The 16,481-nt window shown below is 41.0% G+C and overlaps 1 protein-coding gene across 1 annotated transcript in view; it reads right to left on the bottom strand.

Annotated features, from left to right (window-relative positions):
- The window catches only part of slc39a4 (solute carrier family 39 member 4), a 35,636-nt gene extending 19,404 nt beyond the window's left edge, over nt 1-16,232 (bottom strand). The window contains exon 1 of the mRNA XM_084131813.1: nt 15,899-16,232. Within this exon, the coding sequence (XP_083987939.1) occupies nt 15,899-16,096 (198 nt within the window). The 5' untranslated portion in view covers nt 16,097-16,232. The remainder of the gene's footprint in view (nt 1-15,898) is intronic.
- Between the last annotated feature and the right edge of the window lie 249 nt (nt 16,233-16,481).

Genomic DNA, 16,481 nt, shown 5'->3' with positions numbered 1-16,481 from the left:
CTGAAAGCACATCAAATTCCATTCCAATAGCTCTGTATCTTGGAGCAAAAAAAACAAAACTATGGGACAAATCAGCATCTACTGAACTACATTTGTCACAAAGAGGCGAAACACTTTGAAATATTCATTGAATAATGCAGTCTGTGAATGACCTTAAACTTAATAAGGCAGTGTCTAGAACTGATAGAATGTTCATTAATATATTTTAAACTCTTCAGCCAAGTTTCCTCAGAAATTTCCATTCCTAGTTCTTTCTCCCAGTCCTCCTCAAGAAATTTTGTAGAGGGAGAATTAAAGGATTGCAGCAAGTTATATATAATTGATAATGCCTTTTTACTTCCTTTACAGTGATCAAGACATTAAATGACATCAAATTTTGTCAATAATTGAGGGTGATGTAGTGTCCAGTGAAGGTGTATGAGCACGTATAGAATTCCTAATCTGCAGAAATGCAGAAAAATGACTCTGTGGAAGTTTAAATGTCTGTTGCAGTTGACTAAATGATGCTAGAACTCCATCAAAGAAAATATCTCCTATGGTATGTATACCCAGTTCTTCCCAGTACGTAAAGGTCCCATCTAATCGTGATGGCGTAAATGATGGATTCTAGTAATAGGAGTTAGAAATGAAAGGAACTTTATCTTGAAATGTTCTTTTATCTGTTTCCAGATCCGACATGTATTCCCAATTATGATATTACTATTAAAGGTCCCGTTTTTCTTGTGTTTTTGAGGCTTTGATTGTGTTTACAGTGTGCAATATAACATGTGTTCATGTTTCGCGTGTAAAAAACAGTATTTTTCACACAATTTACTTATCTGTATACCGCTGTTTTCACTGTCCTAACAGTGCTGGGCAACTAATGGGCTGATGACTTCCTTGTTCTATGAAGTCCCTCCTTCAGCAATACGGAACGAGTTCTGATTGTGCCAGCGGTTCCTGTGTTGTGATTTGACAGCAGCTTAGCGCACGTTGCCCGGAAAGGTCACGCCTCTTACCATAACGTGGAGATGCATGCGCTCAGTGTTATTGTAAACACGTCTTTAATATTACCTTATCAATTTGAGCCGGAAACAGACCCGGAGAACATAAATGAAGAGGATCGATTAGAACCTGTTCAAGCACGACTTTTGCAGGATGTTTCACAATGGTAAACTGTTTATTTAGTAGTTGTCATACTTTTACGCATGGCTGTTACCTTGAATTGGTTAAATTGTAATGTTAAATGGTACAAACTGTTATAAAAGCTTGTGGTATATGGTTTCGTCCGTCTGTCGAATTAACAATGGTGTTGTTGAATTTTTTAAATAAGTGCATTGTTTATTCCTACCTTAGTTACACGTGAGCACGAGTTTTGATTAGTAATATACTGTATGTTTGTTTTATAAGTGTACATGAGGTAACTGTGACAAAATGCCAACAGAGGTTGAAAACATCTGCTGCAAAGAAATACAAAAAGTACTGTAACACCTCCTAATTAACCCTTGTATAGTGTTCGGGTCTGTTGGACCCGTTTTCATTTTTTATTAAAAGAAAAAATATACAATTAATTATTTTTTCAAACTGAGACTCATTGGCCTTGGCTCATTTTCTGTGAGGAATATATATCAGAACACATTCTCAATGAAAACACACTGTACACCCCCCCTACACATTTATACCACTGGACCCAGGGCTAATAAAAGTGTGGAAATTGTAGGTCCTGTGTACCTTTACTCTGTCCTCCTCCTGTCAGTGCCTGCTGTTAGTGTGTGTGTGTTCTTGTATATGGTTTATGAGGACACAAATGTGTATAATGACATGGGTATTACAACGTAAACATGGTTTATGACGACATCTGTGTCCTCATACTAAAACATACTAAACAGTGTTTTTTGAAATTCAAAAAATGCCAAAAGTTTTCTGAGATTGGTAGGTTTAGGGGTAGGGTTAGTGTAGGGGGATAGATTATAAAGTTTGTACATTAGAAAAAACATTATGCCTATGGAGAGCCCGTGACCGTACACCACATATCCAAGTGTGTGTGTGTGTGTGTGTGCGTGTGTGTGTGTGTGTTTTGTGTGTGTTGTGGGTGTGGGTGTTGTGTTTGTGTGTGCATGAGTGTGTGTGTGCGTGCGTGTGAGAGAGAGATTGTGTGTAAGTGTGAAAGAGTGCAAGAATGAGTTTTGTGTTTCTACTCCTGCCATTCCCACACGAGGTTGCAATTCTTAAATGTGATCTAACAAAGGTAAAGAGTAAATATTAACCATATATGCAGTTTATATTGCTTGTAATTGGGATGAAGTAAACATCTGTTGAGTATTTTAACATAACATTTTTGATTGTGTTGAATTAAAAACCCAAAAATGCAGCGGGTCCACCAGACCCACGAACACTGGCTGAGTAACAAAAATATGAACACCACACAAGGGTTAAATATTTTTTTGTTGTGTATAGTTCTTTTGAAATTGTTTTCATCCAAACAATTTTATATAAATACACTTTATTTTCACCATGAATATACAGCGGGGGGAAATAAGTATTGAACACGTCACCATTTTTCTCAGTAAATATATTTCCAAATGTGCTATTGATATGAAATTTTCGCCAGATGTTGGTAACAACCCAAGTAAGCCATACATACAAAGAAACAAACAAAAATAAGTTCAGAAATTAAGTTATGTGTAATAATGTGAAATGACACAGGGAAAAGTATTGAACAAATGAAGAAAGGGAGGCCAAGACAACTGCTGAAAACTTACAGTAATTAAAAAGCAATCCAGCCCCCTGTCAGTGGAAATTAATAACAGCTGGTTCAGTCCCAAATGATGGCCTACAAAAAGGTCTCATTGCCAAGGTGTCACACAAGACACATCTCATGATGGGTAAAAGCGAAGAGCTGTCTCAAGACCTTCGCAACCTAATTGTTGCAAAACATAATGATGGCATTGGTTATAGGCGCCATTCTAAGCTTCTGAATGGTCCAGTGAGCACTTTTGGGGCCATAATACGGAAACAAATGCCTGGTCCCCATTATTGGTTAATACCTGTGTTGTAGGACTTTTATACAAAATCTTAATCCAATCTATAAATTTATCACCCATATCAAATTTTCTTAATACTGCGAAAAGATAGGGCCATTCCACTCGGTCAAAGGCTTTTTCAGCATCGAGAGAGATTATTACCAGATTGTCTTGAATAGCTTTGGAGTGGTGCATTACACTCAACTAAAGGATTATTAGGAACACCATACTAATACTGTGTTTGACCCCCTTTCGCATTCAGAACTGCCTTACAGTAATTCTACGTGGCATTGATTCAACAAGGTGCTGAAAGCATTCTTTAGAAATGTTGGCCCATACTGATAGGATAGCATCTTGCAGTTGATGGAGATTTGTGGGATGCACATCCAGGGCATGAAGCTCCCATTCCACCACATCCCAAAGATGCTCTATTGGGTTGAGATCTGGTGACTGTGGGGGCCATTTTAGTACAGTGAACTCATTGTCATGTTCAAGAAACCAATTTGAAATGATTCGAGCTTTGTGACATGGTGCATTATCCTGCTGGAAGTAGCCATCAGAGGATGGGTACATGGTGGTCATAAAGGGATGGACATGGTCAGAAACAATGCTCAGGTGGGCCGTGGCATTTAAACGATGCTCAATTGGCACTAAGGGGCCTAAAGTGTGCCAAGAAAACATCCCCCACACCATTACACCACCACCACCAGCCTGCACAGTGATAACAAGGCATGATGGATCCATGTTCTCATTCTGTGTACGACAAATTCTGACTCTACCATCTGAATGTCTCAACAGAAATCGAGACTCATCAGACCAGGCAACATTTTTCCAGTCTTCAACTGTCCAATTTTGGTGAGCTCGTGCAAATTGTAGCCTCTTTTTCCTATTTGTAGTGGAGATGAGTGGTACCCGGTGGGGTCTTCTGCTGTTGTAGCCCATCCGCCTCAAGGTTGTGCGTGTTGTGGCTTCACAAATGCTTTGCTGCATACCTCGGTTGTAACGAGTGGTTATTTCAGTCAAAGTTGCTCTTCTATCAGCTTGAATCAGTCGGTCCATTCTCCTCTGACCTCTAGCATCAACAAGGCATTTTCGCCCACAGGACTGCCGCATACTGGATGTTTTTCCCTTTTCACACCATTCTTTGTAAACCCTAGAAATGGTTGTGCGTGAAAATCCCAGTAATTGAGCAGATTGTGAAATACTCAGACTGGCCCGTCTGGCACCAACAACCATGCCATGCTCAAAATTGCTTAAATCACCTTTCTTTCCCATTCTGACATTCAGTTTGGAGTTCAGGAGATTGTCTTGACCAGGACCACACCCCTAAATGCATTTAAGCAACTGCCATGTGATTGGTTGATTAGATAATTGCATTAATGAGAAATTGAACACGTGTTCCTAATAATCCTTTAGGAGAGTGTATATTGAAAAGACACCTAGTATTTTGTGAGACATTTCTGCATGGAATAAATCAATTCTGATCGGGATGAATTAGACCACTAATTAATCTACCAAGTCTATTTGCAAGTGTTTTTGACAACATCTTCTGATCGACATTAAGAAGAGAAATCGGTCTGTATCTTTCAACCTCTGTATTTTTACCTTTTTTGGGAATAACAGTTATGATTGCTTCATTGAATCTCGGTGGCAGTCCATTCATTGATGCCTCCTAAAATGTTCTGAGCAGGTAGGGGGAGAGGGAATCACTAAATTTTTTATATAATTCAGATAGCAAGCCATCCGGGCCTGGAGTTTTACCATTCTTTAAGAAGTTCATTGTGCCTTTTAACTCTCCTAAAGATATATCCTTATTATGGGAATCATGCTCATCCTGAGTAAGAGAGGGAAGGTTGCATTTATTTAGAAACTTATCCATAGCTTCTAAGTCAGTACAAGGGTCTGAGGAATATAAAGTTGAATAGAATTCTTTAAAGCAGTTGTTTATATCCTTGGATGAAATACATTGTGCTCCATGCTTTGTCTTGATCTTATGAATTAATCTTATTGTCTTAATTAATCTTATTGTCTTAATTAATCTTAACTGCCTCGCAAGCAATTTATGTGGCTTTTCCCCGAATTCAAACTATTTCTGTTTAATGAAGAGGAATGATTTACTTAATTTATCTTAAACAATTTTATTGTACTCATATCTTAACTGTAGAATTTTATTGTAAGTTTTTAATAAAGGGGGTTTGTGCATTTTCCTTATCTAATTGGTGAATTTGTTTCCCTAACTCTAAAAGTTTTGCTTTATGCAGTTTATTTCTGGACCCCTGATACGAGATAACACATCCTCTTAAAAAGGCTTTCAGTGTTTCCCAAAGTAATCCTGGTGAAACTTCGGGGGTGTCATTTTTCTCAAAAAATATTTCCATTTGTGTAAGCATGAAATCATAAAATTTAGGATCATCGACAAGTCGAGGATCCTAAATGGATCCTATTATGGAGGTGAAAGAGTCTCCATATATCCACTAAGTTAGAGTTATTAATAAATGCATTTAAAAAGTTCCTTGAATTAGAGTGAGGGGCTCTTTTAGATGATGATCTGTCCAAGTACACATCTAGGACACAATTAAAGTCCCTCCCTATGATGAGATTAGTTTGAGACATATTTGGGATAAGAGCCAACACTTTCTTGAAAAATTCTGGGTCATCATAATTTGGGGCGTAGACATTCACTAAAGTAATAGGAAAGGAATGTATCTCACCAGACAAGATACATAACTTTTTTACAACAGAAATTAATCAACACTGAACTTACTTAAGCTGGATTATGACACTATTTTGTTCTAGATCTGCTGAGACAAACTTTGTTGCATTATTTTCCTATTATCCCTATAAAGCTGATTTGAAACAATCTGTATTGTAAAAAGCGCTATATAATAAATGTGACTAAGTGAGAATTGTGACGAAGGCATTTAATCACGTATTGTTATTTTACAGTTGGATGTGCAAGTGCCACCTAAAGCACAAGAGACTGAAATCGGCGACGAGGTATGTTATTATCGTCTCAAACGGGCACATGAAAGAGCATAATTTCAAAACATTAACCCATTTAATCCCAAATTTTTCTCAGACACAAAAATATCCAAATCATGTGTCATTAGTATCCCTTTGAAACAATCAATCATAATTTTTTTAAATTTTCATGGAAAATTGTGTGAAAAAGTGTGTTTTATGATCGGTCACAATTGTGACCGGTGGGATACTGTGTTGTATCAACCATTGGACAGAGTGAATATAGGTCTATTTGACCTGTGCAGTGTGTTTGTGTGTGTGTGTGTGTGTGTGTGTGTGTGTGTGTGTTTGTGTGTGTGTGTGTGTGTGTGTGTGTGTGGGTGTGTGTGTGTGTGTGTGTGTGTGTGTGTGTGTGTGTTTGTTTGTTTGTTTGTGTGTGTGTTTGTGTGTGCGCGCGCGTGCATAAGAGTGTATAAAATCCTTATAAAATCCTTGAGGCCACGGGATAGTATCTTGAGGCCACAGGATAGTATCTTGAGGTCACGAGATGGTATCTTGAGGCCACGGGATACTATCTGGAGGCCACGGGATACTATCTGGAGGCCATGGGATACTATCTCGAGGCCACGGGATAGTATCTCGAGGCCACGGGATTGTATCTTGAGGTCACGAGATGGTATCTTGAGGCCACGGGTACTATCTGGAGGCCACGGGATACTATCTGGAGGCCACGGGATAGTATCTTGAGGCCACAGGATAGTATCTTGAGGTCACGAGATGGTATCTTGAGGCCACGGGATACTATCTGGAGGCCACGGGATACTATCTGGAGGCCACGGGATACTATCTCGAGGCCACGGGATAGTATCTCGAGGCCACGAGATGGTATCTTGAGGCCACGGGTACTATCTGGAGGCCACGGGATACTATCTGGAGGCCACGGGATAGTATCTTGAGGCCACGGGATTGTATCTTGAGGTCACGAGATGGTATCTCGAGGCCACGGGATACTATCTCGAGGCTACGGGATAGTATCTCGAGGCCACGGGATAGTATCTCGAGGCCACGGGATAGTGTCTGGAGGCCACGGGATGTGTCTCGAGGCCACGGGATAGTGTCTCGAGGCCACGGGATAGTGTCTGGAGGCCACGGGATAGTGTCTGGAAGCCACGGGATAGTGTATCGAGGCCACAGGATAGTGTATCAAGGCCACGGGATAGTGTCTGGAGGCCACGGGATAGTGTCTGGAGGCCACGGGATAGTGTCTGGAGGCCTCGGGATAGTGTCTGGAGGCCTCGGGATAGTGTCTGGAGGCCACGGGATAGTGTCTGGAGGCCACGGGATAGTGTCTGGAGGCCACGGGATAGTGTCTGGAGGCCACGGGACAGTGTCTGGAGGCCACGGGATAGTGTCTGGAGGCCACGGGATAGTGTCTGGAGGCCTCGGGATAGTGTCTGGAGGCCTCGGGATAGTGTCTGGAGGCCACGGGATAGTGTCTGGAGGCCACGGGATAGTGTCTGGAGGCCCCGGGATAGTGTCTGCAGGCGTCTGCAGGCCACGGGATAGTGTCTGGAGGCCACGGGATAGTGTCTGGAGGCCACGGGATAGTGTCTGGAGGCCACGGGATAGTGTCTGCAGGCCACGGGATAGTGTCTGGAGGCCTCGGGATAGTGCCTGGAGGCCACGGGATAGTGTCTGGAGGCCACGGGATAGTGTCTGCAGGCGTCTGCAGGCCACGGGATAGTGTCTGGAGGCCACGGGATAGTGTCTGGAGGCCACGGGATAGTGTCTGGAGGCCACGGGATAGTGTCTGGAGGCCACGGGATAGTGTCTGCAGGCCACGGGATAGTGTCTGCAGGCCACGGGATAGTGTCTGCAGGCCACGGGATAGTGTTTGCAGGCCACGGGATAGTGTCTGGAGGCCACGGGACAGTGTCTGGAGGCCACGGGACAGTGTCTGGAGGCCACGGGATAGTGTCTGGAGGCCACGGGATAGTGTCTCGAGGCCACGGGATAGTGTCTCAAGGCCACGGGATAGTGTCTCGGGCCACGGGATAGTGTCTCGAGGCCACGGGATAGTGTCTCGAGGCCACGGGATAGCGGGATAGTGTCTCGAGGCCACGGTATAGTGTCTCGAGGCCACGGGATAGTGTCTCGAGGCCACGGGATAGTGTCTGTGTGTAAAATTAGGTAGAAAGTTAGGTAGCAGCAGAAAGTAAGGTAGAACAGTTAGCCTATGTGTATTAGCATGTAGATACAATGGGTTATCCCACCGGTCACTATTGTTGCCGTTGACATGTTTGTGAGTTCTATGACCACATTAAACAAAGTTGAGTAATTGCAAATGCATATATCAATACTAGACACCTTAAACATGATGTGTACCAAAAATCTATGTCCTATCTTTATGTTAACATACTTTAATAACCTTTTCTTTGGGAGCTTTCTTGCTGCCATCCTCTTCTCTTGGCGCAAACAGGAAGTAAACAGCTCTGGTCATGTGACAATTTACAGTAAACATGCGACACTGCACATATTTCATTGAGACCCTTTATTATTTCAATATCTGCTGGAAATGCATTGATAGATCATTCAGTAACATTTTTATAGCCTTAGAAATGAAACATTTTTTTACGGTCACTATTGTGACCGGTGGGATTAAATGGGTTAACTTACATGCATCCTGAATAAAACACAATGTATTGTTGCGGACACTTCCAATCTCCCCAGGGTCAACAGATGGAAATTAGCTGGCAGCTATAGATGTGGTGCAAACCATCTCTTCTCTTGTGAGAATAATTTCTTTTAAATTAATTAAATATTTCATTCCTTTTTTGTACTCTTCTCTTTAATGAAGGAACTACAGATAGTCAAAGACCTCAGGATCGCAGTTGGATGGCTGCGGAAAAACTGCCACTCATTCAGAGGTTCTATGAAAGAGCCGTGGTATCTGAACTTAAAGAAGGAAGACCAGGAAAAGGCCCTTCTTAAACTTGATCAGGCAGAAAAACAAGATGATCTGGAACTGGCCGAAGAGCCTTTCATGTTTCGGTTCCAGTTTAAAGAAGACATGGAAGTTTTTCTTTGCAAGTGTCGTGATGAAAGGCACCTCAGGATTAACTCCATTTGTATGGAGTTTTGATTTATTTTATTTATTTTTCTCTTGAGAATTACTGTTAAATATGTGCCTGCATAACTTTTAAAATAATTATTTTTTTTGGTTTGATTTTGTTTTATATAACTATTATTTAGTTCGAGTTTGTATTTTTATTTAATTACTATTATTTATTTGGAGCAGGTACAGCTAGTGTGATTCTTTTGATATTTCAGTGAAAGAAAAACTTAATTTTATTTAAATTAATAATTTGTATTTTTTCAGTCCATCATATGATTGTTGTGTATGGTCTATGAAAAAAATGGTTGGTTGAGAATTAAAAATGATTTTCAATTAAATCAAATGTTCAAACGCTCAAGCTTTGTTTTCATTGTATTATTTTTTTTTGTTTTAAGCTTTGTTCAAATATATTGTTAATCATTTGACTCAGCAAAACAAATGGATAAAGTATAATTTTAACTTTAAAAAAAAGCTATTTACATTTGTATATTTTAGCTATTATGCCAGCCGCAGCTGGAACCAGCTTCCAGAGGAGATCAGACGTGCTCCTACAGTAATCACATTCAAATCCAGACTCAAAACACATCTGTTTAGCTATGCATTTACTGAATGAGCACTGTGCCAATGTTCGTCCGACTGTTTGTACTGTACTGTATTTTATTTTATTTTTTTAAACTGTTTTAATTACTCTTATTTCTTTTTATTATTTTAATTTCTTCTATGTAAAGCACTTTGAATTTCCATTGTGTATGAAATGTGCTATATAAATAAACTTGCCTTGCCTTGCCTATTGTCTTTTGTTAAAGGAGAACTCCGGTCAATTTTAACATTGAGCTCATTTTTTTGTCAATTTGGAGTGCTGTCAATACAGAGAACAACGACAAAAATCTGTGTTGCCTACACCGTGTTATCCTCTTTTTAAAATTTGCACCCTGTTGACTTCAATGGGGCAATATTTAAACCTGCTTTTAGCCTCTTAACATCCTTGATGTGTCATTACAAGTGCACAGGTCATGTGAGTGATTCCTTCAGAGTGAACACGAGTGAATCTGACTGCAGTAGATGTGAAAGAAATGGACAAAAATGATGTTATTTAAGCCAGCGCAAATACCTGTATTTACATCCTGTTTTCGGTTGAAGTCCAAAGTAGTCGATTGCCGAGTTCACGCGCGTGATCATAGGTAACTAAACCTATGCGCGTGAACTCGACAATGGACTACATAATAGGACACTTAATAGGACAAAATATAATTATTATCTTTTATACCATGGTCTGGGTGAATACTCGATTCTGATTGGCTGCAGGGTGTCCATTAAAAAGTGATAGAGGACACCTAATAAATAAACCGTCAGGCGTAAACCAAGTTATTGTTTGTAAAAACTTTAGATTTGATTGTAAAACTATAACTGTAAGCGGGTTAATGCCCTTCGAGGTGTCCATTTTCATGTATTAATGGACTTCGGCGGAGGCAACCGCCTTGCTGTCGTCCATTAAAGGGTAACTAAACCCCTGGTCAGAGCCTGACTCTACCCACTGGCAATATTTGAAAAATGCTAGAAAAGTGGGCAGACCCCAGCGGAGATAGAGGGGACGAACCGAGGGCGGGGCTGAGCGGGGGTGGGGATGCGTGGACCTGAGACCCTTAGTGACAGATTAATTGACAGCTGCTGTCAGACTCTAAAATGGAGAGTGACTCACAGGGTCGCAAGACGACGTAAAGTACATGCATCTGATGAGTTTTATCGAGTTGATGTCAATAGCGCGCGCTCTCTGTAGGCATATTCATATTTTGCCGCTATGTGAAAAAATCCAGAAAAATGCACCGGCGCGTTTGTCGACCCCAGAGGATAAACTTTAGCCTAACCATAAATTGTGCTTAAAATCTATATGATCACTCACATTAAGGGCGAAATTGTCAATCACACATTGGGGGGGACAGCTGTGGGACTTTTTGTGTTGGCGCATGCACACATTTTTTTTATCAAAATAAAATACAAGTCAGAGTCGAACACTTAACAGCATACAACAGTCATGCTGTTAAGTGTACTTGGTACCTCTAGGGGGGTCCGGGGGCTTGCTCCCCCGGAAGAAAATTTTGTACATTTTAAAGGTAAGTTCATTAATCTGGTGCACTTTGAGTCACCCGAATCCACTGTTAAAAATAAATAATCCACCCGCAAACCGCCCGAACCTATGATATTCTCTGATTTAGATCTGCATCTGATCATCACATTACAATTATTCAAATTCTTAGTGTTAAGCATGATAATATGGTAACATATCACACTGAAAATGAACATTTATTTAAAATAAAAGTTCTTCTTTTGGCAAAATCATATTTCCTTAATAGCCTAAACAGAGGCTTTACTCCCTTCAAACTTAAAATTGTCCATTTTTCATTACATCACTGTTTGAAAACACTCAGAATAGTTTTTTGTACCTTTATAAAGGGCATTTTCCCCCTAATTTTATGAACTGTATGCTCCATCTTTCATTTCAAATTCTTAAATTTGATAAATATATCTAATTAAAATAATAAGACACTAGGCTGTTACCAATCAAATTAAATAATTTACATTGAAAAAGTAGCCTATAACTGTATTAAATTAGATTATTTTAAATATTTTTATAACCGCAACAGAACCATCACGGTGGGAAAAGTGTATCTGACCATGTGACTGTCTGTCCGAGTTTTGTCGAGAGCCGGAGGCGGCACGAAATTTGACGGAGGCGGCCACCTCATAATTCTCTATGCAGGAAAAACTCTGGCAATACCCATAAATGGAAACATAAATTTACAACTGTACTTCGGTTTCTTTGCGAGGACACCGCCGTCACCTGCCATGTCTATCGGCTCGCTTTCGGGTTAAACTTTCCACGACTGCGCAACTGGGATATAGGTTGCCAGGTTGAGGTGACAAACGGGTTGATATTGTATATGGTGAGTGGATTGTGTGAATATAATGCATTTAATACAAGATCTGGCAACTGGTCAACATTAGACAAACATATTGGTCCGATTATTCATAAAGGAGTTTGGGCCATGCAAATTATGGGAGTTTCCCTGGAGAAATAACAAACCGGGAGGGGTCCGGGAGATAGGCCTAAAAAACGGGAGAAACCCGGGAAAAACGGGAGTGTTGACAGGTATGGCCAGATGTCTGTCAGATTTCGCGCTCCTAACTCTTCTTCTGTTTGTTTTTTCCTAACTCACTGACGGTGCACGAGCTACTAAAGGTATAGGGAAAACATGACATGGATTTCAGGAGAAATAGGTTTTGTTAATGTATAGTGGTAAGGCCAGTCGAATGGATTTGGGAAATGGACCGGCCGGGATTTTATATTTTCGGAGCTGGAAAGAAAGACGTATTTGCAATCACATCGATATTGCCCGCATAATCATACAGTATGATCAAATATTGGGGGGGACAAATTGTCCTTCTTTGAATATTGGGGGGGACGTGTCCCCCTGTCCCCCCATAGAATTACGCCTATGACTCACATCAAGACGCCGCTGCGGTGGTGGAGTCCATGCAGGAGGAGCAGCATTTGGCAGTGCGTCGCTTTTCAGCGCGAGCTGTGTGGAGCAGCCCATTTCCACCTCTATTGCGTTGGAGAAGCAATCCCACGTAAAATGCAGGTTGCACACTTGAGCTCTAGACGGGAACTCACGGTCTTCCAGGCCAAGTACATGCAACCACTGGCGCCTAAATTTCCAAGTCTGCTGGAAAGCTATGCAGTCCAACAGTGCTGTTGCAACTAGCAACACTACACCTACGTACCATCCTGACCACTGTACTAAATACAGATAAATCTCATAGACAGTATATACACTGGACACAGCGAGGTTTCAACGGAGAAAAGTGATGCAAATTAGAAGCACTCACTTCCTGATGGCTGAGCGTACTGCGCAGACTCAAACTGAGCTTGACGACGTAGATGTGACGTGAGCAACCTGTCTGACAGTTGTAAGTCTTCTAGTAGCTGTGCCGAGAGAAATCTGAATCATTCCCTTTTGAATCTTGCAGAGACGGAGAGCATGAGTAGGAGCTGTCCATGAGCTAGGAGAGGGAGCAACTTTATGATACTCTATGGGCTTCTCCCGTGACTTTATCAGACTTTATGCCTCCAAGTCCCCCCGATTGACTGCGAGCTTCTCCTCCTGTCTATACGGTCATTTTCAGTGAGTCGCATGGTTATGACGCAATTGTTAGCCTGTTTTTACAAAAACTGCTTCTACGGGGCCATAACGTAAGATACAAGGTAATGGAGCTTTTTATACATTGTCATGTTTCTTTAGAAATAAATAATGGACAAATGGAGTCTTTAAATGCCTCATATGTAAAGTTATTCACTGTCAAAGTGACGCCAAAATGAATGGCAGTCAATGGAATGCTAACAGCAGGTGATGGCTTGATAGCCAATGGCGGCCGCCGGGGGTGGTACGCTATTCGAGAGCTCGATTACCCCTCTGATAAATCTACGCTAGCTCGTACCAAGGGCGTGGTGAGCTGGAACCTGCTTGCGTCACATAGTACCGCGAACATCCAATAGGAATATTCAACTGCAGTAGCCATCGTTCAACCTGAAGAGGGCAGCACTCAGACGATTTACACCATATATTGTAGAATTAAAACATTTTATACCCAAATGTCAAAAAAGTTACTCGAATCAATGAACAGCCCATTCTTACAGATCATTAACTAAAATAGTTGGTTTAGGGTTTAGTTACCCTTTAATACCTGACAACGGACACCTCGTCAGGCATTAACTATAGACTGTAAAAAAATATGGACGTAGTATCCGTGACGTCACCCGTAGGTTTCTGAAGACCGTTTTTGAAGCCTAAAATGGGCGGAGCCGGCCGTCGCCATCTTGGAAAAAAAGCACAAAACACTGCAGAGGTGGCAAGTTCAGCAGCTAAAATTTGCTGAAGTGAAGTGACGGCTAACAGACAAACGGCTAGCATTGACATCAGCGGCAATCCACCTGTCACTCAAGTGGCCACACCCTTAATTATGCAGAACTTTAAATATTAATCAATTAAACGGATGAGTTATAAAAAAATTCACCCCCCTCACAGTTGTTATGAAGGGCAAAATTAGCTGTATAGACCAAAGCCACATACAGACACCAGGCTGTAAACATGTTTTTTCTGCTGTAAAGTTGGTAATTTTAACTAGCCTGGCTAACGTCAGACCAAGTCTCATTTGAGACTTGGTCTGGGAACCACGTGTACATTTTCTCGTATTTGAGGCGTGGTTTACGAATGCCCAGAGCCGTTTATTGGGCGCTATGAATGAGGGTAGAAGGTAACGTCGAGTCTGATATAAACAAACTGCTTCGGTGTCGTCATCGTCTTGCTGCTCCCTCCCCGTTCTGTGATTGGTTCCCTTTTTCAGGGGAAAATTTGGTCCATGGTGTCCAGACTGCCTAGCAGCGTGAATAAAATCGCGCTGCGAGCAAGGCAGTATGGGGAAACCCAGGCTAAATTTTAACATGGGGGAGATACAGATTTGACTCACTTGTGCAGCCAGCCTCAAGCGGCCAGTCAATGAATTGCAGTTTAACACACTTCCGTGTTGGTTTCAAGAGAGAGAAGGGGAGGTTGCCGCTTGGCATTAACCCTTACATAGAGGACACCTAATAAATAAACCGTCAGGCGTAACCAGGAAAACCAAGTTATTGTTTGTAAAAACTTTAGATTTCGATTGTAAAACTAATTAAAATATAAACTAATGTTTTAAAAATGTGTTATCTGGCAAGGGACCATGCCCTTCGAGGTGTCCATTTTCAGGTATTAATGGACTTAGGCGGAGGCAACCTCACGACTCACCGTCCTCCATTAACGTAATACCTGACAATGGACACCTCGTCGGGCATTAACCCATTGCAACTCAGTTTTATTAACCCGACTGCAGGAAAAACAACAATAACGTAGTATACATTAGAACATTATAAACTGACTGAATAGATCATCAAAATAAAACATATATTACTTGTGTGCTTTTTTGATGTGTGTGTGTGTGTGTGTCTTTGAGCATGTGTTTGAGTGTTTTTTTGGATGTGCGCGCTCTTCGTGGCAAAAAAGTAGGGGGTTGAGTGTGACGGGGTTGTTAGATAATTTTCATAAGTCATAGAATTCTATGTTTATTTGATGTAACAGGGTTGAGTCGTTGAGCTTGACAACCACACTATCACAATTCTAAATAAGTTATAGTTATAAAAGAGGGTGGTAACTTGTCTGTGTCTACACACAGTGTTGTTCAGAAGACTTCTATGATGTTACTTCCTGCTATTGATGTCACATAAGGATCTGTTCATTATTTTTATGGGGGAGAATGATTTGTGTAACGGGGTTGAGGGATTACTGAGGGACGGAACTAATTAATGTGATTTTAATGAAAAATCATGAATTTACTAATATAAAGTTAGTAAAGGTTAGTAAAGGTTAGGCTATAATTTCTAATATAAAGATCATATGTATGCCATTATTTTTAAACTTTATTAAAGGAGACATTTCAATTGATACAAAAAGCTTTTAAAAATAGATGTTGGTGACCCAATATGAAAAATACACTTAAAAAGGACAGAGGGACTCAAATCATACCGGTTTCGTGGAATGACTATATATATATATATATATCTTTTCAATTAAATCGTTAAAAAAAAAACCTTTATAATAACTTTGTTTTAAACTTTGAAACTTTCCAAAACATGGAAGTAGCGCAATGCCTTGCTGCGCCAACTTCCAGCATCAGAAACCGTCGTTAGGCTGGCGCTGTCGTCCTCACACTAAATTCCTCAAATCCGCCTTACCTTCCCACAGGACACACCGGAGCAGAGCAGGCGGTTCTCCAGCCTCTCAAACACCGAGAGAAGACCATCTTCTGTGAGGAACTCTTCACCTGGAGACACCAGATCCACAACTCGCGCGAAAACATCGTGTTTACCCCCGCGCACTCCTATACACAGACTGAGGCAGGCAGCGAGAAATAAAACACCGCTAGTCTCCATTATCTGTGTGTTTTCCCGAAACCACGACTGTCTTCACACACACACACGAGCTTCAGAGATCCTCACACAGGTGATCATGTCCCTGCTGGCCTGCTCAGGTAGAATCTCCTGCTGTCCTCCACACTGAACGCTGATTGGTCAAGAGAAACTCTTCCCTTCACCTGCGCAAAATGATTCAGACAGGACTAATATTTGATAAAATAATGAATATGATGATAAAATAAAGTAAATGTATTATTATTATAAATGTATTGAAACTAAATGTAATTAAATTTTATGGAATAATGACCACAGTGCTTTTAAGAAAAGTGAGATTGCGATTTTAACCAATTTATAGCAAATATGTTTGCTGCAGTTATAGCCAACTAAACACTTCAGAGCAATT

Source organism: Abramis brama, assembly GCF_963993115.1.
Source record: "Abramis brama genome assembly, chromosome: 12".
In the NCBI taxonomy this organism is placed as follows: domain Eukaryota; kingdom Metazoa; phylum Chordata; class Actinopteri; order Cypriniformes; family Leuciscidae; genus Abramis; species Abramis brama.
The sequence above is the reverse complement of the archived record's forward strand: the minus strand, read 5'-3'. Positions and strand labels throughout refer to the sequence as shown.